This window comes from Augochlora pura, chromosome 8 (genome assembly GCF_028453695.1).
Source record: "Augochlora pura isolate Apur16 chromosome 8, APUR_v2.2.1, whole genome shotgun sequence".
In the NCBI taxonomy this organism is placed as follows: Eukaryota; Metazoa; Arthropoda; class Insecta; order Hymenoptera; family Halictidae; genus Augochlora; species Augochlora pura.
In genome coordinates, this window is record NC_135779.1 from 11,469,314 (window position 1) to 11,495,143 (window position 25,830).

The 25,830-nt window shown below is 37.3% G+C and overlaps 1 protein-coding gene across 1 annotated transcript in view; it reads right to left on the reverse strand.

Moving 5' to 3' along the window:
• The window catches only part of LOC144474478 (ras GTPase-activating protein raskol-like), a 328,215-nt gene that overhangs the window by 31,233 nt on the left and 271,152 nt on the right, over positions 1-25,830 (reverse strand). The window contains exon 2 of the mRNA XM_078189319.1: positions 24,646-24,758. Within this exon, the coding sequence (XP_078045445.1) occupies positions 24,646-24,758 (113 nt within the window). The remainder of the gene's footprint in view (positions 1-24,645; positions 24,759-25,830) is intronic.

A 25,830-nucleotide genomic window follows, 5' to 3' on the forward strand; every position in this document is an offset into this window, starting at 1 on the left:
ACGAAGTCGATTCCGAGATAGCTCTTTAAATGTCAGCCACTGAATTCGTAAGTGTTTAGATTAAGTAAGAATCTCCCGGTCCCTTCGTCTCTCTGTGTTCACCTCGTTGCGACACGGCTGCAAGAAATTAGCTATATGCATACAAATTCATGCATCACGACCATTCCATGAATAATGCAAATCCTCCCTCACATTTCCTTTCACTGTCTGCTCTAGAATTATCCTTCGGAGCGTGCACACGATACAGTTTGAAATGTATCTTCTAAATAAATGAAACAACCTCCAGCCGTAGTTAATTAAATTTTAAGAATACATCGCGGAACTATGGAAACCGCGTACCTCTTTATTTTTTTCGCGGCTCGTTGAAAATTTAAATTCAAACTCGAATGGAATATGCATGATTTTCTGAATTATCACTGTCCTAGACCAAAAAAAGAAGACAAAATTTATCTCTCGAGTTAAAACGTTTATTAAAAATTACGAATAGAAGATGTTAGAAGATATATAGAGCTAAAATAATATTATAGTAACATACAGACTATAATTCAGAGAAGGTTTCAACCGATAGATTTATTTGTTTTAAATTGATTCGAAATGTTGTTTGCTGAACAATTTAATATTAATTGCTGTTCGTGAAATAATCTCGGAATTGAGAAAGGCGAGTTGTTTGCATATCCTAGGGGTATAAGCTACTAGACTTTTTGTACTAAATTTACTATAATACTGTCTACCGGTCTCCCCTCAAATAACATCCGAGCTATACATTAAGCTATGCATGGATTCACTAGCGAGATGGGAACTTAAAATTGAAGGGTTCCTCCTCGGAGGATTATCCCCGGCTTCTTAGGATATTAATCCAGGATATGATGGAAACGAATCCTCGATCATCCCCGACTTACGTGTATCTCACGATTTTTCTCAGATATTTGTACGAGAGCCCTTCCAAACTCGATATTACGGAATTACAAAAGTAGGATGTAATTTGAAGAACTAACACCCTCGAAACGACCATGTTTTTAGAGAATACAACGAAAAATCAAGTAATCCTCTATTCACTCAACAGGTTCTCGATGTTACAACGTAAATTTACTTGATTTATTCAACCCTTAGCTGCTATTATTTATTCAACCCTTATTTACTCTTATTCATAATTGTAAGAAAAATTGTAAAAAAAAAAACACTTTTAATACGCTTCGACCTTGGACCTCTCCACTATAGAGATACGAAAAGTAAGAACAATTATCTTTTTACCTAACGCTATACTGTCAATAATAAAGTAATAAACATTAATGGTCTGTGAAACCGCTAATATAGCTATAAGGGTTAACCACCACATAGTAAGAATCAAATCTATTAACTCTGCCTATTTTTAGTTAATAAAAAGTTCGACATTATTTCCTATTCTCGCATTAATTATTCCATCCTTTTTATACAGCAATATGATATCACAACACAATTGCCAAAGGTGCGCGCATATTTTTTTAGTCAGACCCGCGCGGGTTCTCGCGAGCACCGTAGGAGGGTTAAGACAAAGGAGACCAGCGTCACGAGCACGTTCCTCGAGGTCCACAAACATTTGCACCGACAACGGGGAAAGTAAGTCCGCCGGAATTCCGAAATCCGTGGAAGTAGCCTCCTTCCACGGTTTTTCACGAGCGAGTCGAGTGGCAAAAGGGGTTGAAAGGTTCGCGAAAAGGCAGAGCCGATTTATCCGTGACAGCCTGGAGAGCCTTCTCTCCCCCCACTCGGAATCCTCACAGGATTTCTTTCATGACGAGGAGGAAGAATCCTATCTCTGGCACCTAGACCGGTCCGGGGAAGACCAAGGACGTCGGGAGGGTGGAACAAGAAGAACGAGAGCTTTGTGCGAGAGCACGAGAACGCGCGCGCGCGCGCGCTCGCGTTCGCTAGGAAATGCGCTCCGGAGTCCGAGCGTTGTAAGCTTGTCTACACCTTCCGAAAAAGGGGGATATCGACTCGCTGGAAAGGGATAAGGGATAAGGGTCGACAGGAAGGCGGATGAACAGCCACTTCGAACCTCTACGGCCAAGATAGACGAGCCGAGTCGACTTGTCCCGACGAATCTCGATCCGTCGATCGTCTGGCCGGATGCGAGACATCTTGTTTCGGCGGAGTGCATGCTGGAAGACCTTTCTGCGCCGGGATATGTAAAAATAACGCGACCAGGACTTTTCTATCCTTTGACGGACAGATTTCTGGTTGTTCTGGCGATCTTGAGTGTAGTTAGGTCGCCCATTAACCCTTTGCACTCGAAGCTATTTTAACTGTAATTCTAAAGTAACTTTTCCGACATACAACGTTTCCATTTTATATGACAAAATGCATTTTATGCATATGAAATTGAATCATGTAACTCGTGCAACAACAGTTATATTTTCAATAATTTTAGAAATCTAACTTTTCATAACATGAAAATTATTTTGGAACGTGCTGTAACAATTTTAGTGGTGTCTCGGAGTCACCGATCGAGTGCAAAGGGTTAATATCAGAACGCGGTACTATTTCTTTATCTTTTTCTTTGTGTAAGGTAGCGCAATACGCTTATTCGCCATTTATTACCGATTAATAATGCATACAAATTTTTTCTAATAATAATATTTAATGACGTATTTTAGATCAGAAGTTGTTACATTTTTATGTCTAGGGTTAATAGCTTTCTAATAGAAAAAGCAAATTTATATTTAGTGTATATCTATACGCTATGTCCTTTGTATATTTTGTGGATTATGTATGAAATCTTCGTCACAAGTCTGATTTATTAGAGTGCGAGGAGGTTAATAAAAATTATTACGTTCGTCTAATTTTTAACTTATCTACTGATGTTTTCGACGTTATAAATAATCATAATTAAAGAAACATTGGATATTTGTACTATGTTAAGCAATATATATTTCAATGTGTTTTTTTAAATTTCTTTTAATCTAGTTTATAACGATCACTTAAAAAATGTTTTCGTAGATCTCGATTTCATCGGAATCAGTTAACTCAGGGTCAAGCTACAAGGTTAGCTATTTATCTAAAGGATAAAATATCGTCACAAAACTGCAATCATCGCGATGTCTCATCGTCTACAATGACGTAAAACATAAATTATCGTCTATATGACGTCATATATGACGTCTACATAAATTATCAAGAGCAATAAAAACTATTTTTAAACGTTCGTTATAAACTCAGATAAAAAGGTTAAAAACTGAGACTTCACAATTTGTATCTTTCCACGTAACAGAAAAAGAAAAGCATTTTAGTCATTGTCCAAGAGACTACTTCCTCCATGAACTATACACAATTCAAGTCACTTCGCCCACTCCTAAAAAAGTTACACCATTTTCCAAGTGTCCATAACTACAGAAGCGCACACAAGTGCCACCGTGCGCGACTATTCCAAATAAACGAGTACCCCTAATCCCAACCTACGATTCCCCCGGGCATAATCGAAGCATTCGTCGCGTCGCACTTTTAGCGAGCTGGCCATCGTAGCTGAAAACCGCGTTGAAAGTTTTATCGTTTGTTATACCGTACAAAGCCGCGACCCAGACATCGCGGGATATCCTGAGGATCGTTCTCGTATCCCGGCGTCTGCAGCCGTCCCACGCTATATTTTTAAAACCGCAGACTCGTCGCTTCCTGCGAGCAACCCTTCCGGAAACCGGCGCGTTAAACCGGCGCAGCTTACCGCGCGTCGCCAAAACCAACACCGAAATAGATCGAATTACTTAGAAAGCGTGGTCGCGCGAGGTCGTCGGATCGATGGGGGTGTGGGAGCCCCGGGATCGACGGTCGGCAATCTTTTAAAAACCTCCATTAAATTGCCCGTCAAAGATCCGGGCGATAGCTCCTTGGCCGAACGGCAAAGGAAAGTCGGCGCAGCGAGGAGACAGAAGAGGACTCGCACCAACGCAGATGCGAGACGCGCAGATGAATCAAAGGGACTCGGGGAGCAAAGACAGATAGGGTGAGAGAGAGCTACCAGCGGACGGATGGAGAGAAGAAGAGAAAGAGAGAGAGAGAGAGAGGGAGAGTGGAGATAGCGGCACCGGGAGAACGGGATAGATAGATTTAATCGCACCTACCCTATTCCTCTCACGTCCAGCGAGGGAGTCGTGAAACGGGAGGGGAGCGGGGGAGCAGCGGGAGAGGATCGACGAAGACGGACGACGAAAAAAATGGCGTGGCTGAGCGAGAACGAGGAAAAAAGGGGGAAGGGGAATACAATTTAATACAGAGTCCCATTGGTTCACCCCCGGGGGAGGATACCATGGAGAAGGCTGCATTTTTTCCTCGCGTGCCGTTTGTCTTGTACGTGACGAGTATGAACGCGTCGAATCCAAAGAATCCCGAGCCGGAAAGGAGCGCCGGGCGCACGAGGATTGTCGGGATCGCGCGAGCAAAAATATTGCCGCGCACGTGCCGCGATGGTCCTCCTATAGCGCTTCGAACTTCCTACGCTCCTTTGAACCAAGACCTTCCCTTTCTTGCCGGTAATTTAAAGACCTCGCCGCATTTGACTGGAGCTCGCGTTTAATTGATGAGCCGCGGAATCGCCGGAGCTCTCCTTTGTGCCGGCTCTAAAGAATTTTTGTTTCGCGACTTGGAAATCGTTATTTATGCCTTTCGCGCGGGAATTTCGCGGACTTCGAGTCATTGTGATTACGCTGGCATTGGAACATTGGATTCGCGGACCAGTAAAAGCAACTATTTTATATTAGTTTATAAAAGGAACAGGCGGAGACATTTGTTTCGATTTTTTAAACAGTGGTATTGTAATATTTGTAAGTGACATGTACGTTGAATAAATGAATTGTAAATGTGTCTTTACAATCTGAGTAATAATTAAAAAATTAGTGATCGCCATTTTGATCACGCCGGTTTCGTAAATTTAATGCTTGTTAGCACGGTGGAAAAGTATAAAGCTTGGAAAAATATATGCTAAGGAGGTTGAAGATAATTGTATCTATAAAAAGGTCTATAAAAATATATAGTTATACACAAAGGATTAATGTAGTTACCAAGAGTGTTATTGAAATTAATTACGATAACGTGAGGAATTATTACCACTATTTTATACAACGTAAGATTTCATTTGAATTGACATTTAATTTAATCTACTCCATTATATATTATACATGTACAGATCCTAAGAATTCATTATAAAAACTTATAACAACATATTTTAAGGAATACTATTGTATCGCAGATTGTATAAAATAAGTATAAACTTTGCAAAGCACAAGAAAGAGTTAGTAAAAATGAAGTGAATATAGTCTGATAATTACGTGTACATTCTTAAATTGTTGTTGCCCGAAATAGATATCTATTTTTCTATTGTCAGCAATTGTGATTGAAGAAAGTACAGTAGGTAAGTGCCCTAGACATTAATCTTGTTTTCTGACGAGATATTACGCACGATAAAAAGGTTCTAATTACTGCAGTCATAAAATAAATCACACGGCAAGTGATTAACCCTTTCGCCACGGTAGATTTTGATGCATATCACGAGCGCAACATGTGGTAGTTCAACTGCAACACACGCCATAAACGTCGAAACTTTTTCATCAGCGTGCGTTCGTCTGATTTTTATTGAAACGGTGGAAGATGATGGTAGCCAAAGAAAGGAAACGGGAAATTTATGGTGTTCGACGCGCAGTACATATTTCCATTTCCTCAGGTGTCATTAGAACTATATTTTACCATTATTCTAATTAATAATCTCTTATATTATCGTCAATATGTTATATCATTACTAACATATTATATTATGATATAATATATATTATATCATTATTAATATGTTATACAAATACAATATTTTGTACTATACTATAAACCAGAAATCATCCATGAACTGAAAGATAATATTCGTCACATTATAAAAGCGACGGAGTGACTATAAAGCAAGGATATAATAAAAGATTTTCACATATAATTGTAAGCAATCATACCAAAAATTGCAATAAAAATTTGTCAAACGTTTGAAACACAAACCATATTTTATTGACAAAGAACTTATAGACAGCTCTCGTTAAAAGATCTTTCGAATCGACATTATTAAATAGTTTTTATTTTCCTAGCGTTTCGAATTCGAACGCTTTCTTCATAAATGCGTGAAATCCTTCGTTTATTAATCAGAGAAAAAGAATGGCAAATCGAGCGCGAGCGTAAAATAGGGTGGTTGTCTGTACGAAAGCAAACACGGAGGGGGGGCTCGTGAATATCGAGTGTCGCGCAAAAGACGAGTAGCCCCTGAATATTCCGGACAAGCTGCGTCGACTAAAAAAGTGGACGGTTCGAGGGGAGGGAAGGGGCGGCTGTGGGAGAACAACGATTGGTCGAGGAAAAGGAGATGTCCTCGAGTGCATCGGGGGAGCCGTTATCCGGGGATGAAAGCGCAGGGTGCGCGCCTCCGCTCGGTGGCACCCTGTGCATAATTTATCGTCGGGGGTGGATCAAATTCCGTGGTGCGTGTCGAAGTGCCCGGGCCCCTCCCCGCCCGGGTAACTTCGATTCTGCCGGGAATAAGTCGTAATAATTTACGGTCGCAAGTTTCCTGGCGAAAGTAATCCGCGAGGATTCCCGGGCCCCTCCGAGTATTAAAGGTATTAACTCCTCTCCCGGTGCCTTCGCTTTCACGCGCCGCGGGACTGGAGGATCCTCGAGTGGACCGTGTGAATAAACTCGCCAACAATGAGACTTCAAACGGACGCGGCGATTACCGAGGGAAATACTTAATCGGTTCGCGGACCGAAAGTCAATCCTTCTGACGCGTGACGCGTCCAATATTCTTTTCCCGTCCGTTTCTTGTTTCGACGACTGGACACTTTCATCAACCGTTCAATATTTCGTAGCGGAGTTGGGCATTACGAACGAACTCCTTTTGGTCGAATCATTTGTTATGAATTATTCCATCTATTCGAACAATTTTATATCTGTTATAAATTATCATAGCTATTTATTGGAATAATCTTATCTATCTACGCGAACAATTGGGTATTTCATACAATTTATTATAGTTATTTATTGGGATAATTTTTTATTCGAATAATTTCAAACATTTTTTATTTGAATAATTCGAAAAAGTCATACAGAGGTAATAAATCGACAAACTGTAAATTATATTCTATCATTTATATTTACTTCATATTCCATTATTTTTATTCGAATTAATTATTTTTCGTATGAATACCTGTACGGATAAAATTCGAATAAATTCTTATTCGATTAATATTTTTAACTTTGTTAAATAGAATATCATGAAAATATTAATATCTCCATAGCTGGAGAAAATAGATTTTTAAAATAGTTGTAATTATTGAGTTTGCAAAGATGCTTTTGTAGCCATTCACCGTGACCACTTATTCAGGCATAATTTGTAACAAAAATCGTGCAATATTTTGATGGATGCGAAATTATTAACGGACGATTATATCTAACGAACCGCTAGGTTTTTATTAAAGCTAATACATTTTCTTCACAATTTTTCTAGATAAATTGTACTTAAGACACGGCTTTTTAGAGCTGAACGCAAACAACCGTCAGATGAAGTTGGCAGCCGGAAATTACAAAATTCGGATGAAGTTCCTGATATCCTGAGTAAAAATGAAGGTAAACAGCATTGTCAGAGGGTTAATGCTTTTTAAATGTTCGCTGCCTGGGTATTTTGTTAAGCGAGAAGAATATTTTCGTTGTTTTTCTTGCATGATATACGATGCTTTGAAAATATTTTTTAAATTGTTAAGGGAATGGTAATGACCTGATATTGTAAACATTGCAGAAAGATAAGATTGTTAACATTGTAAGATAAGATTATTGAGATTGTTAGAACAATTTTAAGAAAGCTGCAATATAAACTATATTAGAAATAATGCAAAATAGAAGTATACAGTAAACGTTAGAAAAAATATAAAATAGAAATGTAAATATAATTCAATATAATGTGAAAAGTTAGAAGTAATAGAAAATAGAAATATACAGTCTTTATTATAAATAGTAGAAAATAAAAATATACAGTCTATATTATAAATAATAGAAAATAAAAATATACAGTCTATATTATAAACAATATAAAATAGAATTATACAAATATAGTTCTTTGGGATTTGCTTTAAATATCAATAAAAACACAAAAAGTTACTTTGTGTTTATAGCTATTCACAGTATATTATATAATATAATATAATATTATATAAATATAATACATATGATAATACATATGATATTATATTTATATGATAATGCAAAAGTTACTTTTAATCCACAATTACGCACACCACTCTAAATTCTAACAGAACGTTTTCAAGAAAGAGTAACATCTATATATTTCGCTTCCAAATTAAAATAGTTGGCACCATTGATAATTAAGCATTATTTAACATTAAATTACACGGTCCCCGAAATCATAAAATCATCACCGCTAAGATAACTTGTTAAAGTGCCGTCGAACACGTGAAGGGGAAGGAGAAGACAAGCTTGCTATCCGAAAGCATGAGAGCATGATCGCGAGATAACACGTTAACCCGTGCGAGGGACGGTTCCAGGGATAAAAAAAGAAAAGAACGACCATGTTCCGTGACATAACGGCAAGGCTGATCGTATACGGGTGTTTTCTACTTGCCGAGTAAATCCTATCCCGGAACGAACGGGTGAGGAATCGTTTGAAAGGAAGAAGAAAAAGCGCGACGGCCGTTAACCCTATTCCTTCGGGGCGGTTCAGCGTCGAGTAACGAAGGGTCTCGTGTTCCTAGACCCCCTCGAATGTGATTACACGGAAGGAGAAAAGGACGTGAGCCCGGGACAGGGTGAAAGAGAGGTCTGCCGGGGCGGTCTTGATTTAGTAATAACACGGGCTCAACCATCGCGTGGCTGGCGCGGGGGAAGGAGCGCGCGGGGAGGGGAGGGGGGGTGCTGAATTACCAGAAACCTGCGAGACATTCGAAAAATCAAGGGAAAACGGGCGACCAACAAGGAGGACAATCGATTGCGACGACAATGCCGGAGACGAGCGTTTGATACGGGAACAGGTGGAACGGTAATGTTTATCCGTCGCGTCGTCTCGTTCAGCGTTCTCTCCTTTTTTTTACCAGTGCAGACGCAACCGAATCAGTTGCGAGACCGACACAGTGATGGATAATACTGGTATTACTTCTCGGAAATGTTACAGAAAGTATCGAAATAAAACGTTGCTCTTTATTTAACAATAATGTTTTGTAATTGTAATCTGGATATTGATACGAAATGTACTAATCATAAATAATGACTTGACCGCGGAATTTCATGCGAAATAAAAATTGCCTTCGTGAATTACAAGACATAGAAATTACGTAAATTCCTTTTGTTAATAATTCTAATGAGTGATACTATTTTCTACCGTAAATATGTAATCTCCGCAATCTAACAATCACGTATGCTGCTTCATAAAAAATACAAGACAGAGTTCATTTATACTTTTTGTCATTGTTAGTGCAATGGATGCTTGAATCAAGAAATGTGTAATAAATTCTTGTAAAAGTCCAAATCAGATATTTCAAATGTCTACAATAATGATTAACTATTTAAAATATAAAACCCGTAAAATCGAACGACACTGGTTTAGTGTTTAGTGCATTTATGCCACGAGCGAATTTGTGAAATATACAGAAGTATTTGTACTATAAAATATTAATATCATTCCAGTTTCATTATTAAAATATGAATACCATTCCTACTTTCGTTGCAATAAAACTTCCAATCTCAGCGAAAGGAAATTTTTTCTTAATTAAGTGTTGAAAAAATGATCTTAACAAATAGGAAATCGTATAAAAACCAACAGAGTACTAACAATATTTTTTATAGACGGTACTAAAAAATTATGATATTTTCGTGAAATTAGGGGTACCGGAGATCATTTGAAGTAACCTTCTCCTTTGCAAAAATGTTCTCCGATGTATCGTTAACCAATTATTAACAAAGAACACTGAATAATGAGACGCGAGCTCGACTGTCACGAATTTGTCGAGCCAATGAACGGTCGGACTGCGGTGCGCCAGCCGAGCTCGCGTCTCATTGGTCGGTGTTTTTCGTTAATAACTCGTAAACAAAGCTGCGGCTTGCGTTTGCGCTAAGGAAAAACTTACTTTAAATGACTTGAGGAATCTCTCGTTTCCCAGAAGTACCAGAATTCTGAGACACCCTGTATAATGAACCGAACCAATACAATATTTGGTAACATTAAAAATAATGTTATGAATTACCTACTATTAAGAATAAAGTGTATCATAGCAAAATTAATAATAGGATGTTCATAATAAAATTACGGAGCAAAGAATGCATTTCATACTTAATAACCTAATAATTAATCCAGTAATTAAAACGCTACATTAACTTCCATAAAACTCTGTATTTGATCGTTAAATTATTGTGTTTATAGTTTGTTCTGTTCTCGAAAGTAATCGTATAACATTCGAAAACGTATAAAACCACAGCGAACTTGAAAATGGTTTGTAAATAAATTCGCCGCACCGTTGGATAAACGTAATATCAGAATAGACGCTCGATTAATATTGAATTGTGTCGTTCCCCTCGAACGAATTCGCAGTTCGATTAAGAGAAACAAAATCTAGCGGAATTAATGTAGGAGCGAAGCGAATGGAGCGATGCTCGAGGCGGACGTTGCTATACAGAGAAACTAATTGTACTTTTAAATTATTCAAATTTATTCAGGCTCCCGAGACTGTTGACATAGTGATATCTTTTTCGTATGCAAGTGGAACGAATTAGCTTCTACAACGTCGACGGACGTTCATTCGGCGTGGTTTCGTTTATGCGCCCCGAAATTTGCATTTAACAATTCTAAAGGGATTCTATCGAATGGAGGTCATCGCGCACGCCGGTTTATGAACCTTCATTAAGATCTTAATTAATCATGTCATTGTTCTTCTTACGAGGCCGCGGAAGTTCATGCAAATTTCCACTCTCGTAGCTGTACGAAACTTCGCCGCCTTTGTGAATCGTTCCGGTAAATTACAACAGTAGAAACCGCGTTCGAAACTATAGCTAAAGTTCGTTTAACTTCACATTACATAATTGCTACGAATTCGAACAAATTGAAAACGCATAATGCATCGCGCAACGTATTACATACTGCTTTGCATATTGCTTTGAATAATCAAAAATTCGTACTATTGATGTATTAACATTTAAAAAAGCATAAGACTTGAAAGCTAATTTTAACGAAAACTAAAATTACATTATGTATAAAGAAACAGGTAGCAAATTAAATAAAAAACAAGTTATGATTATGTAAAGATTCCTTCCATTGTTCCGAGTAATTTCTTTCATCTCTCCGAAGATTAAAACAAAAATAAATGTTGCTATCAATTTGATATGTGGCAAAGCTGGAACGCAATTTATACTACAGGTGATAAACGGCTTGAACAAGTATTTACGCTCGGAACACAGACGTTAGTAGGATTTACCGAGACTTACTACGTTCAAGTAACCCCTTACAGATCTGCGTCTTGTTAGGGCGCGATTAAACAGTGATCAACATCTCCAGACTGCTCGAAAGATTTACAGTAATGCGCGAATGAGAAGCTAGGACAGTCGCGCGGAGAATTATTAGAGAGCGAATTAGTAGTTACGTTTACATACCACGCGATTTACCCTTTCTTGAATTACGACTGCGTTCGCGTCGCCTCGCAGAAACTAACTTACCCCCATATTACACACGATGCTTCCAGGCTTGAAAATCATTTAATTTAATAAGTTAGATCGACTCGTTTGCAGTATTTTCGCAAACGTCTTTCAGATTAAGTAATTATTTTAATTTGTTGAATGAAGCAAACCATTTGGTTCTATCGATTCATACGATAGGGTATTTATATACACGATAGTGTATATACATGTGTATACTGTTCACTGCGCATGTGACATATATTATAACCAAGATGTTCCAGATATTGATGGATTATTTTGGGACTGTCTAAAAATGGTTCAAGTAATAGGACACCCGCCATACCAGTGAATTATACTGATCAATACATTTACAATCTATATATCCCTCTCCTGAATATCGTTAAGTTTCTGCAATAGTTTTTAATCTACTAGAGTGTTCATTTTTTCAGGCATGGTTCTGCGTTTGACAAAAATATTACTAATTTACATATTCGTTACCTTAGTCCTCATTATCGAAGAATAATGAATAGACGTGACTTCGTACAAATTTACATGAGATAAGTAGATAATACTGCGGACTTTGTACATTTATAACAAAAACGAGTAGCTGTAAGTTGCAACAATGGAAAGACGAAAATAAATGTAAAATATTGATTCAGCTCTGTCGAGTTTCAGAAATTATTTAAACGAAAGATAGAGCTCCTTCTACATTCAGCAGATTTAATGAAAATTTAATTTCTTATAAAAAAAACCACAGATAAGGAATAAGTTTCGATAATAAAATTAAAGGAAAAAGTGTAAATGTAATTAGAATTAGTGAACCCTGAACACGATTAATGTATATTGTTTTATAACAAGATTGGATTTATTTAAATTTCGTACGATCTCTATCTAACATATAAAAATGGCTAATGTATTAAATTTACCAAATGACATTAGGGTCTGCAAGATGCAAAAATATTAGAAAAGCGTCATACATTTCAGGTTCTTCATTTTTCATTGAATAAATTAATTTGGCAGTGTGCATCGTGCAATTTTTCCTACACTCGTTGTAGTTAGTTGTTATTAGGCTGCAGAATTTATGCTAGAGCTTTAGGTTTTGTACCAATACTTCTACTAATTTAAAAACGTTATGGAAACATCGAAACACATTAAGAATCCTTGCTTCATTCCTCTGATATTTATAAATTGCAGACGCCACTTATAGTTCATTTATCGAAATATATCTAAAACCATAACAAATGACCACTCTGTTCCCATTCTGACTTACAACTATACAAAAGTAAAATAGAGATAAATCACGACTTTAGTTGTATCTTACTAACAATTATATTATATTTTTCTAATATAACTGTATTTTCTTAGTGCGGGCTACGACAAAGTGTTATCCCTTTGCACTCGAAGCCATTACAGCTGCAAACCTAAAATAATTTTTCTGACTTCTAGTGTTTCCATTTTATACAACAAAATTCATTTTATGCATATACAATTGAGTTTCGTGACCCATATAACAGTTACACTTTTAATCATTTTTAAGTCTAAGCTTTGGCGATATTTATTAAAAATAATTTTGATACGTGTTACAAGAATGTTAATAGCGTCGCAGAGTCGCCGCTCGAGCGCAAAGGGTTAATGAAGCGTAGAATGCATCCACACAAAGATCTAACGAAGATTGCGTCAGATCGGTGTAACAGCTTGAAAAGAATAACGAGAACAAGCGCCCAAAGAGCATTCCGTGAACGTCCAACGATCTCGAATCCCCTCGAATTGTTCCCAAACAAATGAAAAATAATTACGCCCGGGGGACATCATTTTACTCTACAATCGCGGGCAATCGAATCGACTGATTACATAATTTCCACTCAGCCACGGGAGAATCCCTTTGTTCCAGCGGGCCATTTATCACCGTCCCTCGATCACAGGAGATCGTACCCGAAGATACCAACGATCCTTAAAGTCCCATTATGAGACGGTTCCGTTCACCCAAGAAACAGACGTTTCGTTCGAGAAATTGGGGAGCAAGGCGATGAAAGGGTGAAAAAGGGGGAAAAGGTGTAGAGGAAGAGATAGCGAAAAGAAATATAGATAAAGGAAGGTGATGGATGCGTACGAAAAATGAATGTAATACCCTTTGTATTGTACATAATCCATGGCGAGGTGAGTATTTGGGACAAGTCAATCTAGAAGAAAAGTTGTAAAAGACAATTTTACACTATTTAACAAGCTTTTGCATTACTATTTATTTCGCGAATGCATCGGTGCGATTATAAAATGTTTATATTTTATTTATAAACCCATATTGCCGAAAAGCAGTCATTTTCCCGTCTTCAAGTCCCCGTCTTTCTAGTGTTAAATAGCAATGCATATATTTTAGATCGATTCTCTAGAACAGTCTCGATAAAGATGTATTAGGGAACAATGCTTGAAAAATTAATATTGTTGCGAACTCCGTTGGCTCCACGCATTATACGACGCGGTATTTTATGCATAGTCTACTCTAATTACAATTGTGTTCGGAATATCTAATATTATACAATTCTTTATAACAACACGAGTTGATCGCACGGCGGTTCGATCTCAACTGTCGACTGTCCGTCGACACAACAACTCTTATTTTCAATTACTTCCTTAGGGGTTGCCCACTTTAGGTTAGTATCACATTACAGCGACTTAATTTGGACAATTCGCCGTAGCAATATTTTTCAAGATATTTCATACACCGTCAAAAAGATAGGATATTTCATAAGATATTAATTTTTTGGCGTTGTACCCTAAAGCATTAGGATACAATGCCCTACATATGCAGTATAGTTATACGTACATATACATGTATACTACATGCAATAAAAATGTATATACTACATATATATATATTTAATATGTAGTAAAGTATTATATCTAATATGCAGTGTAGTATTATATCTAATGTGCAGTATAGCATTATATCTAATGTGCACTATAGCATTATATCTAATATGCAGTATAGAATTATATCTAATATGCAGTATAGCATTATATCTAATATGCAGTATAGCATTATATCTAATATGCAGTATAGCATTATATATCTAATATGCAACATAGTATTATATTGATAATACTATTGATAGTTTTCCACCTTGACTGTGCAGTATTATCATTGTATTCCACAAAAAGAGAGGGAGAATAAGAGCAAGACGTCGATAGAGTGTGTGTACGTATGTAACGGAGAGAGGGAGAGAGAGAGAGAGATTTCAGACGATCGATTCGTCTCCGCTTCGAGATACGTCATTGATACTATAATGAGGAAAATTTCTCTTTCACCGACGCACGGGTAGAAAAAGCACTCGAGGCCCGGGTCCCGGGAGGAGGGGGGGGGAGGGGGCGAGGTTGGTGGTTATTATGCACACAGGGGCGTACGAATAAATTCAAGGAGAGTCCTCTCATGCGAAACACGAGTGCCGAGACGCGGGGCTGGCTTCCGCAGTCAGATTCGACGGGATTTGTAGCCGGCCTTTAAACGCGTAATGGCTACCACTTACACGGCGGACGGGATCGTGTAGCTACCAGAAACTTGGATCGAGGAAACACGAGCACTCCCAGAAATATGGGCTGCGTTCCCGCGAGCTCTTGAATCGGGCTACGACACCGAGCCGGAAACACGAAATAAACTGCTTCTGGGTCAATGTAATGTGCTCGGCTCTAGCGTCCCCGCCAGGCTAAGAGAATCGGAATCGTGACAGTAAACCGCGGGATAGTTGTTTGTCAACAACGATTCGCGACGATCAAATCTGGTAACTGAACGTTCAACCCTTTCGTCGACGAGCACAATTTGCATCGATTGCGCGGTCACTTCACGGTTTACGAACGGATCTCGTTTGAAAAATTGATGAATTTCGCGAAACGAGGAGCGAAGTGAGAATAGTTTAAAGGATCATAATTCATTTTTTCTTTTGCAGTTACTGAAACTATTAGATGAAAAGTTTTTATGAGAAATATTCTGATGAACTATTTTATTTCACGCTGTATGATAGAATAGAAATTTGTGAGCAATTTGAGTAAATTGTAGTTTATTTGAAACAATATTAGCGACGATTTTATGCATTTGTGGCAACAATAGTAATAAAGTAGATTCTTCCAAATTGTTTATTTTTGTTTACAAATTGAATTCGAGAGAATTTATTGTAATAAGTGAAATACAAAGCAGTAAAGACGTAGAGTTTAAAAAGCTTGGTACAGCATTTATAATCTATAGGAAATATTAAAGTAATTTTTCTTTGGTATAAATATTCGCAGACTATACATTAACCACGTTTATGCCTCGTTGGTTCCAGTGTCAACATACTACAATTTAATAAATATTTAATAAATATTATAAGATGAGGAACATAACTCTAACAACATGTAAGATACTAAAGCAATGGAGTAGTCGTCGCAATTAGTATAATTTTTGCATACCGAAGGGAGTTAACACTGTTTAATTTGTAACATTTACACAAACTTTTGTCTACCATAATTTGTACATGATTTACAATATATTAATACATAAGTACAAGTAATTTAATCTGAACGACATTCGTATAATACACACATAATATGAAATCATAAAACTATTATAAAAAGTAACTATTTTTTCACGTTATACTCTCTCATATTAATCAACAATGAAAAAGTCGATCGACGGAGATACTTATTATTTCTTGGTACTAAGCCCAATATCAAGAAAACTTATTTATACAGTGAAACAAAAGCTTTAAAAATAACCATTCGAAGGACATAAAAAGTAGAGTTAACCGAGTGTTTGCAGAGGAAAAGAATGAGTGTAAAACTGACAGTTGCGAGTTGTTGGCATCGCGAACAACAAAAGCGGTCAAAGTGCCATAAACTAGAACTTTTTGTTATCTATACATCGTGTGTACGAACGTACCTTTAAGTTGTTATTAGAACAATTTGTACAAGTTTTGCACTAACAAGTTTTCTGTGTTTCAGTATTTTTACAGTTCCGCCATCGTCTCCACCGTGCACGCGAAGTAATAAAAACTCGAACGCGCTCGCAGTCGAACATTTCACGTACTCAGCCAAGTGGATAATAAATAAACATAGACTGATCAATGAAGAAGATAAGCAATGGCACTTTCATGGCTGTCGCAGTAACTTGTGCAATACTATTAGCGCGTTATACTTTATGTGAAAAGATAGGAATCGTTCTATTTGATGTCGGATGGATGTGATTTAATGCAATGCTTGTGGTAAAGTAAATTGAACGCGTGAACACAACTGACTGGAAATCATTTATTGTTCTTAGTATAAATTATAAGCATGTTAAATGAATATTATTTAATTACAGGCGTGAGTGCTCAAGTAAATCACTAATCAAGAACTTTATGTCAGATTTTAAATTACTGACCAAATTCAAGATTCGTTTAATCTTGTTTAAGAATATATTAAAGAGTGTTAAATTAGAGGGATGTTAGTGAAATGTATTAAATGATGGTACAAATCAGAAAGCACAAATTATCTAATTATTTAATACATCATCTTATATTAAATCCAATCATCTAATACATTACCTAGCAGTGCAAATTTTATAATTAAACAACGTCTGAATAAATTGTTCAGTGATACTATCTAGATACTTCAATCGTACCAACAAGTAGGAGAATACTAATCGCTGATTAATACGTCTTCTAGTCTATCAATATTTTACATGAGGGCCAAAATACAGTTGTCATTTTTTATACCACGCGCAGGAGTGCATTATTATATATGTTTTACACAAATAAATTATACAATGTAACGATATAGTCGGGAGTTTATCTAAATCCTCAAGATACAATAAAATTATTTGCATATTCTTATTTATCTTCTTCATACAATACTTACATATAAAATCTTGTAACTAGACAATAGTTCACTAACACTGTTTATCCCTATTAAGACATTTATCCAAAAACCATACAGAATTTTATCAATTCCGACCAAATTCTCAAAATCATATAAGCCTTTCCATTGAATAATTCGCTAAAAGTTCGAATTCCACAGCCAAATCTAATAAGCTATGGTATTTAATCGATAATATATTAAAGTCTAATTACACAGCAAAACATGTACATAATAGGCTTATCTTCAATTACTTTCACTCGACACTATATCGAAATTGCTGCTAGCATTCAATGAAAATAACTTCGACCGCGATCTCGTAGCAGGGACGACCAACATCTTATCTCTCAAAGTTAAATTAGCACTGCTGCAAATCATAATAGAACGACCATCGTTAAACATCTGTATAATCGTCGCGCGTGAAGGAATTTCAAGAGAAAATCGTCGCTATAAGGGACGCGAATGAAAAGGAAGCGACCGCCGAATTCTTTTCGTCGCGAAATCGCCGAACGAAATAAAGAACACGGTGTACACGGTAATCTCTTTCGCCGATGGATAATTGCATACACGAAAAGCTTTAAAATTAGCCGATCTCGGCCAAGGATTTGCTCGCGAGCAATGTAATAAGTAGAATTCTGAGCGTCGCTGCATTCGCGGGCCGGAAAAAAAGGAAGAAGCCGAAGCCGGGGACAACGACGCCGGGTATACTTAGGGGATCTTACGGACGACCAAAATGGATCCGGAACAAGAAATCTTCGCCGTCCTCGGGCTTTCTACGTTCGTTCGTTTCACGGGCAACTATGCGCTTACCCAAGGGAGCCATGGTTTCTCGAGTAAAATAGCAAGGCAAATGGAAGCCGGCGAATTAAACGTGTCAACGGACGGGTATTCGGTAAGACTCGCGGAATATCAATGCGAGTAAAAGTCTTTCAAAGCCGGTATTGCGTTCCCGGTATTACGGAGTTTTTTTTTTCCCCCTAAACGTTATAAATTGCGCGAATTAAGTGTTTTCAATTCGACGGTGGTAATATTCAGAATGCGGAGACCTTTGCAGAATATTCTTACTTTATGTTTCTTAGGAGCCTGAATGCGATTCTGTTGCTTATAGCAATGGTTCCCGCGCAACAATATAGCGAATGAATAACTCGGAGATCCGCGATTTAGGGGAGAATGGGGCAATGGCGGTCGCTTAAACAAGAATCGCGATACAGTCGTAGTATGAGATGATATATTTATTTCAAAGAAGTTTTTAAAACGTTTAGACAGTACGCTAAGCGAAAAATGAAAATATCTATAATAATTTACTTAATGAAATGAAATCACTGTTTGCCAGCGGACAATGGCAGACACGTGTAAACATTATTCAATAAATATATAACCCTTTGCGCTGGAAGCTATTCTAAATAATAATGACATTTATAACAGTTCTTTAAATATAAACCAAAATAACAAAGGAACCTTTTAACTCTTCGTACTGGAAGTCACTGCAGCGAAGTCATTGAAAAAATATCTTCAAATTCGAGGACTTCGTAACAGAGACAATGAAGATAAATTTGGCTAAATGGATTAAGATAAAATGAAAAATAGAACATTGAAGAAATTAACGAATACAGTACAGTTTTGACAAAACATGAAGACAAGAAATGCCCTCAGCTACTTCGACGTGTGTCCATCGTAATAAATAAAATCTAAACAACAGGAATTACTTGACATTGGAATAAAACACCAATCGAATTACTACACCCTGCTTTTCCAACCGAAGCCCGCGTATGTTTTCCATATTGATGGGGGGCGTTCGGCGTGTAGGATCGTTAAAGTATTCCCGAAAGCGACAAAATATCGCGTGTAATTTCTCTCTCGGCGAGGTTATAAAATTCTCAAACACGGTACTAGAAAACGCGTCCGAGCAGCCGGTATAACTCCCGGAGGTCGAAAGCGCCATATCTCTCCACCCGCGTGAACGTTTCATGTATATTTGAACGAGTGTTTCGGAATTGAAAACATTGCCTCCTCCCGCCCGGTGACTACGCGAGAACTTTATCCGGCGTCGTTGCGGCCGATGTCGACCATAAGAAAGACACCGTGGACTTTTATTGCCGAACCGCCCGTCGTAGTTCACGGACCGACAGCAGCCAGTATAAGGAGAAAGATAAAGGGCGAGGGGTTGGGGTCGAAGGTCAGGGTAACTCCGACGGAAAGTTATTAGTTAAGCAAGCTTTTCCAGGGGAAGGCCCCGGGAGAGCGCGTCCGCGATAGAGGAGCACACCTCCCGGCTAAAGTTCACGGTGAAACTTCGATTAAGTTTCTTTCGTTCCGATCCGTTGCGAACCGTGCTACATTCCGCGGAGTGCAATGGTTCGCCGGTGCAACCGGCGCGCTGTAAGGTAAACGTTCAATGTCAAGCGGCTCTCCCGAGCCCGTGAACACAAGCAGAAAATCGATACGCGGTTTCAGCGGAATCTTGGAGGTTGCATTCTTTCTTGCGATATCGGGACCTCGGGGTCTAGCGTTCGAGCGAATCTTTCGCGCTCTTGCGAGAAGGATCCCGCGAGATTTTTCTACGGTCGATTCCACATAGCTGCCCTAGCTTGGACGGACTTTCTCGAGAAATGTGCTATTTTTAATTAAATCTAGCCCGAGGATGCACCGACGACTGCAAGAAACGCGAGCTGCGTAGAAACACGCCGATCTTTGCTTTCGTTAGTTTCGACTGTTTGAAGATAATACGGTGGCTTTTGAATTTTCCTATTGATCAGGGTAGATTTTTTTTAGATGTGCTTTGAACCTCTTCAAGGATGAATTTTTATAGTAGGGAACAACTTATTAGGGAACGACTTATTTTAAAGTGGAATAATGGAGAGGACAATGGTTATTGGAGAAATTTTCTTAAATGAAAAAGAATTTTATATAACGCTAAGAATTATATGTAACTGGTGTAAATTCTCCTTATAAAAAATTACTGTAGATGATCAAGATAAATTCTATTGCAATTATAACAACTGCACTAAACAACTGTCAATGCGAAGTAATATTAAAAATACAAATAAGGTAGTTTGTCATCGTTTCACCGATATTAATATCTCAGATTCTTAACCTCTTCAAGGATGATTTTTTATAGTAGGGAACAATCTATTTAATTGTCACTTTTTTATGTATCATCGATTTCATTTCATTCGATGAGGTTTTCTCCCTGAAGAATTCTGTAATAAATAGTTTTACAACTGATTCTCATTTTCTTTACACTTAGAATAATTATAATTTTAAGAAAACTAAACGTACACATACGTGATAGTATCGTTGAAGAGGTTAAGTTAGTTTTTGCCTTACCGAAACTCTTGTTAAATACTATAAGCTTTATTTAACCTTTTGCACTCGGTGCCATCATGGATGTTACCTACCAGCGATAATAACCATTTATATTATTATATAGTATACGATATTGTATATTATTGGAATATTACGTATCATCCACAATACGATATTTGTGCATGGGCAAAAACAAATCAATGTTCTTAGAAGCGATGGAAATTAAGATAGGAAAATATACACCTCGTATAAGTGCTTGGCCTTGCGAGGCACAAGCATAACAGTTTCGAATTACGAGGGGATCCGAGTTTTCTTTTCGGGGTTCCGGAAAAGCCACGGTCAGTCGTAGAAAAGCATCTGCACAGAAAAGAGCTTCCTCACGCACCGTAAAATAAAGTTTCTTTATTTAAAACTACACCTTAGTTTAAATGTATTTAAACACCCATTTCCAATATATATGTATATATTATATATACATATATATGTATATAATATTGCTATAATAATATTCGATTTATACGAATTTGTAGACATCGAGAAATAGTTGCAAATTGCTAATAAACTTTAATGTTTAGTCGTATACTACAATTCCGATGTCCCCTGAGAAGGGACAACGGAGTGCAAAGGGTTAATACACTAAAACTATGATTTATCAGACAATTCGGGTTTGAAACATATTTCATTGCATGATCAAGAAGATGTATGTTCTTTAAATGTCCTCTAAAGATTAACCCTTTCCAGGGTGACTGAGACACGGCTAAGATTGTTACAAAACGTTCGAAAGTAGTTTTTATATTATGAAAGTTTAGATTTCAAAAATTATTGAAAGTATAACTGTTGTTGCATACGTTACAAGATTCACTTTCGTATGAATAAAATATATTTTGTAATATAAAATGGCACTGATATATGTCAGAGAAGTTATTTTAGAATTACAGTTAAAATGGCTTCGAGTGGAAAGGGTTAACAAAAGTGAAATTGACAAATTACATTGTTGAAACTACTTACTGTACGTTTCTAAAATAAAGTAAAATAATTAAATCAGTCTTTTATATATGACATTTGTTTTTGTAAGATATTGTATACTGTTTGGTTCCTTTCCATACGGATTCTTATATACGATTTTAGAAAATTGAGCATAATAAACGAAACATAATCTTGTATTATAATATGTATTTCTTTAAAACGTGACATTGTAAATGGAACGCTATTAGCTAATATAAAATGTACAACAAAAAGGCCTGATACATTATCCTAAGATCTTGAGCAACGAGAATTTATTTATCAACTTTAATGTATAAAAGCTGAGTCATTTAACACCTTCACCTTAATTCTTTTAGTAAAATACATATTTTACAAACAATCTTTCGGACAAGAGTTATTATTTCTAAATGGCGTTCCCCTAAAACCTAGTTATTACTGCGGTAAGTTGACTGTCCAAGTTAGCAAAAAAGATTAAAGCAAAAGAATCGAAAAACTCGCCCTGTATATTCTAATACTGCTTTAAAAATCGTCCATAAAGCATTTTCCATTGGCAAAATAACGCGACAAAAATCAATATTAGCTTGAACATCTGCAGGACAGTTGCAACAAAAGTAAGTAATAGCAGATAGTAAATCGAGCCGTAAGAAAATGATAAATTGCCAGAAGAAAACGCATCTCCGCCGGCTGCCATGTTCATTTTCAACCCCGATGACACGAGTTCAGAGTCGCGGTTCTACCCCCATGGTTTTTCGCCTCGCTTCGTTCCCGTCGGCGCATCAATCGTCGGGCGCGCGGAGCCCGCAGACACGCTGCTAACCATAATCTCCGACGGATATTTACAGCAGCCGCAGTTTCGGTCAGAAGTCCAAAGTCTTGAAAGCGTGTTGGCTGTACAAACGGCAGCCGAAGGGGTATAAACTTTCTAATCGAATTAGAGGCTAGGGCGCCCCTTTGCCATTCCAACCGTGCGATCAAACAACTCCCCCCGGACCCCGTTTCGCCTGCGCGCGAGGCATTGTGCGCGTGTAAACGCGATAAAACGTAGGATTTCTCTGAACGCGTAGAAACGTCGATGCCTAACAAGTGCGAGCACACGGAGCCCGCCGGCGTTTCCATTGAAATTCATATAGCCCGGCCGTGTTACAACGTTATCTGGGAAATTAATTTCGAGCGGAGCTCGCGGCCGCGCGACACCGCGAAACTGGATTCCGCTAGATTCGATGAAGATACGCTGCGATGTTTCTATTTGTCCGGCTATTTATTCTACGTTTCCGAGAGCTGATATTTTTCTATTTTCCTTTCTCGTGTCTTAACACATTGTATGCGGGACACGTACTAGTACGTTTTCTGACGACTGATACTTGATACTTATGATTGTTATTTATATATTTCTATTCATATATTTGTTTATATATATCAATATAAAATACGAAAAGTTGGTTAAAAAATTAAATAAATTTTCGATCTATTGAGATTTAACTGAATAACTAAATTTACGCGCAAAACGCCTGCTCCCGGTACAATTCCGCTGCAAAATGTACCCGCACACAATGTGTTAATATATTAGATAATTTTTCGTTAGTTTAACCTCTTAGGCATGGCTGGATTTTGCGCGAATAAAGTTTTCAATAACTAAATTACCATTTTTCGTAATATATATTCTTTTCCGTATAGCTGTATATAGTATTAATTACATATATTCTTTTCTTAGTGTATTGTACATACACATTTTCACTTTAATAATTAATAAAACAATTGAGTAAAGCACGAAACATTCGCGAAAGCCACTACAATGGTGCGTTGTGCCTAAGAGGTTAAACTACGTTGGAAGTGAAATTATACTTGAGAGATATGCAGTGTACTGATTCAATGGTATTTCATAGGTTTCAAATGTAAATTATTTTTTAAAAAAGTTTTTAAATATTCGCTGGGATTTGAGAACCAGTATGAATTTAGCGATATAATTTATAAAAGAATGTTTTCATGAACAAGGTCTGCTCTGTGTTCCCATTTATTTTATTTTATGATGTTCTTCTGTTGTGCATATGTGAATATTTCTATTATATTAGATCCGTCGGGTATAATAAAATATCAATAACTAACTAAGCATAACAATGGACCAGAAAATTTGTTAAGAAGCATTATCATGCTTGTGTTATTATACTTGTGCCTTAGTGATTACAAATTTTTCTCTCGTAAAATCTTCGTGAATACAATCTTGCGTTAAATTCTATTTAAGTAATAATATTATATAATTAATAAATGATATTACACAATTATGAAATATATATTCTAATATATTAGATATTTTATTACAATAATGTATTATAAATATACTATAATAATATATTACAGTAATGTATATTATATATAATATATTAGAATATATAACATACCTATATCTTATTTAAAGCGTTGTTGTTTCACAAATAAACGGAGAAGAAATACTAGTAGACATACTAGTAGATAATCTAAACAAAATTCCTTTGATTCAAAGCACGATCAAAAACATTTTTCTACAAAAAAAGACCAGCTCTGCCAACAGAATCGTCCTAGAAAATTCGAACGACCGTTTATTCTCTCTTTCAGCTACTCTAAAAATGTCGAAAGATTTGCAATCCGCTAATTGACCGAACCAAGAGATACCGAAAACTTATTCCAGCTTGTCCGCTAGTTCAAGAATTAGACATTGTGTTGGCTGCAACACGAAGACGCGTCGCGGCCAAAGAAAGCGGGGTTTGTTGGTGTGTTCAGCGAAATTGGGGAGGCTTTTCGCGTCCGCGAGTATAGGGTAGGTAGAAAAATCGTCAAGGAGTATGTACTCACGGCCATGTCCTCGCTCCTGTAAGCCGTGAGAGTCTGCTCGTCTTGGAGGAGTACGCAGTAACAAGGTTCCCAGCACGCCTCTCCGGCAGCTTCGCCGACGCAGCATTCGGCTTCTGCAAAAAGAGGAAGATTGTCCCGGGTGAGTAAGCTCGGCCCGATCGGCCGCCGGCGGCCATTGTGCCGGCGCTGTCCTAGGAGAATAAAGTCCGCGGGGAGCTGCGACAATAAGAATAATAGCTGCCGCGTCGATTATCCCCGTCGAGGAGCGCAACAGGAAGCGCTACGCGATCTTCGCGCCGCCACGGCGATTGATAACGATCGATAATTCTCACGCTGACGCCGGGCCCGTGCGATAGGGTGAGTGTTCCAGGGTTTTGCGAGTCATCGTCCCAATGCGAGGGATTACTGCTGGCGTATCGCGGCCACGGCTGCTTTGCAACAGAGTTCCATGAAATTTATTTGAATGACGGCTTGGAGATAGAATGCCGGATACAGTTTATTCGGCATTTTTTAAAAAATTCTATTCGGATATGAATTAATTTCTGTTACCGACGGACGATGCGCGTCTTTATCAGTCTTATGTTTCTGATCCGCGCGATCCTAGTCCCGCTGTCTTTTGTCTCTCTTCCACGCAACGTCCACTTCGCATTTGGTGTGCACACGAGACAGTTTAGAATATGCATTTACAGTACGTTTGTCAACTATTAAATTATATTTATACATTACGTGTGTTCGTATATTCCATTACGACCAAGCTCCTGCTATCAATTTGAATAACGATTTACTTGAATAACAAGTTATTCAAATAAAAATTTATTCAATAACAATTAATTCGAACATCAATTCATTCAAATAACAACTTACTAGAATAAGATTTTATCCGAAGAGTTCATTCAGATAAGATTTTATACGAATAAGAATTCATTTGAACAGGAATTCATGCAAAAGATAGTCGCCATTAATAAAAATGATAAAGTATAATGTGTTTTTAAGAATAGTTTATTGATTTATTTAGATCAGCAAGCTTGTTACCTTTAGGTAGATTGATTATTGATTCAAAGCTAAATGATCTTTCTACAGAAGCACAGGAAGGCGTCAATAATTTTACATTTTTAATAGTATTTGAAATTGAACTAATCCTGCATGTATTCGTATAAATATACTCTTAAGAAATTACACACAACA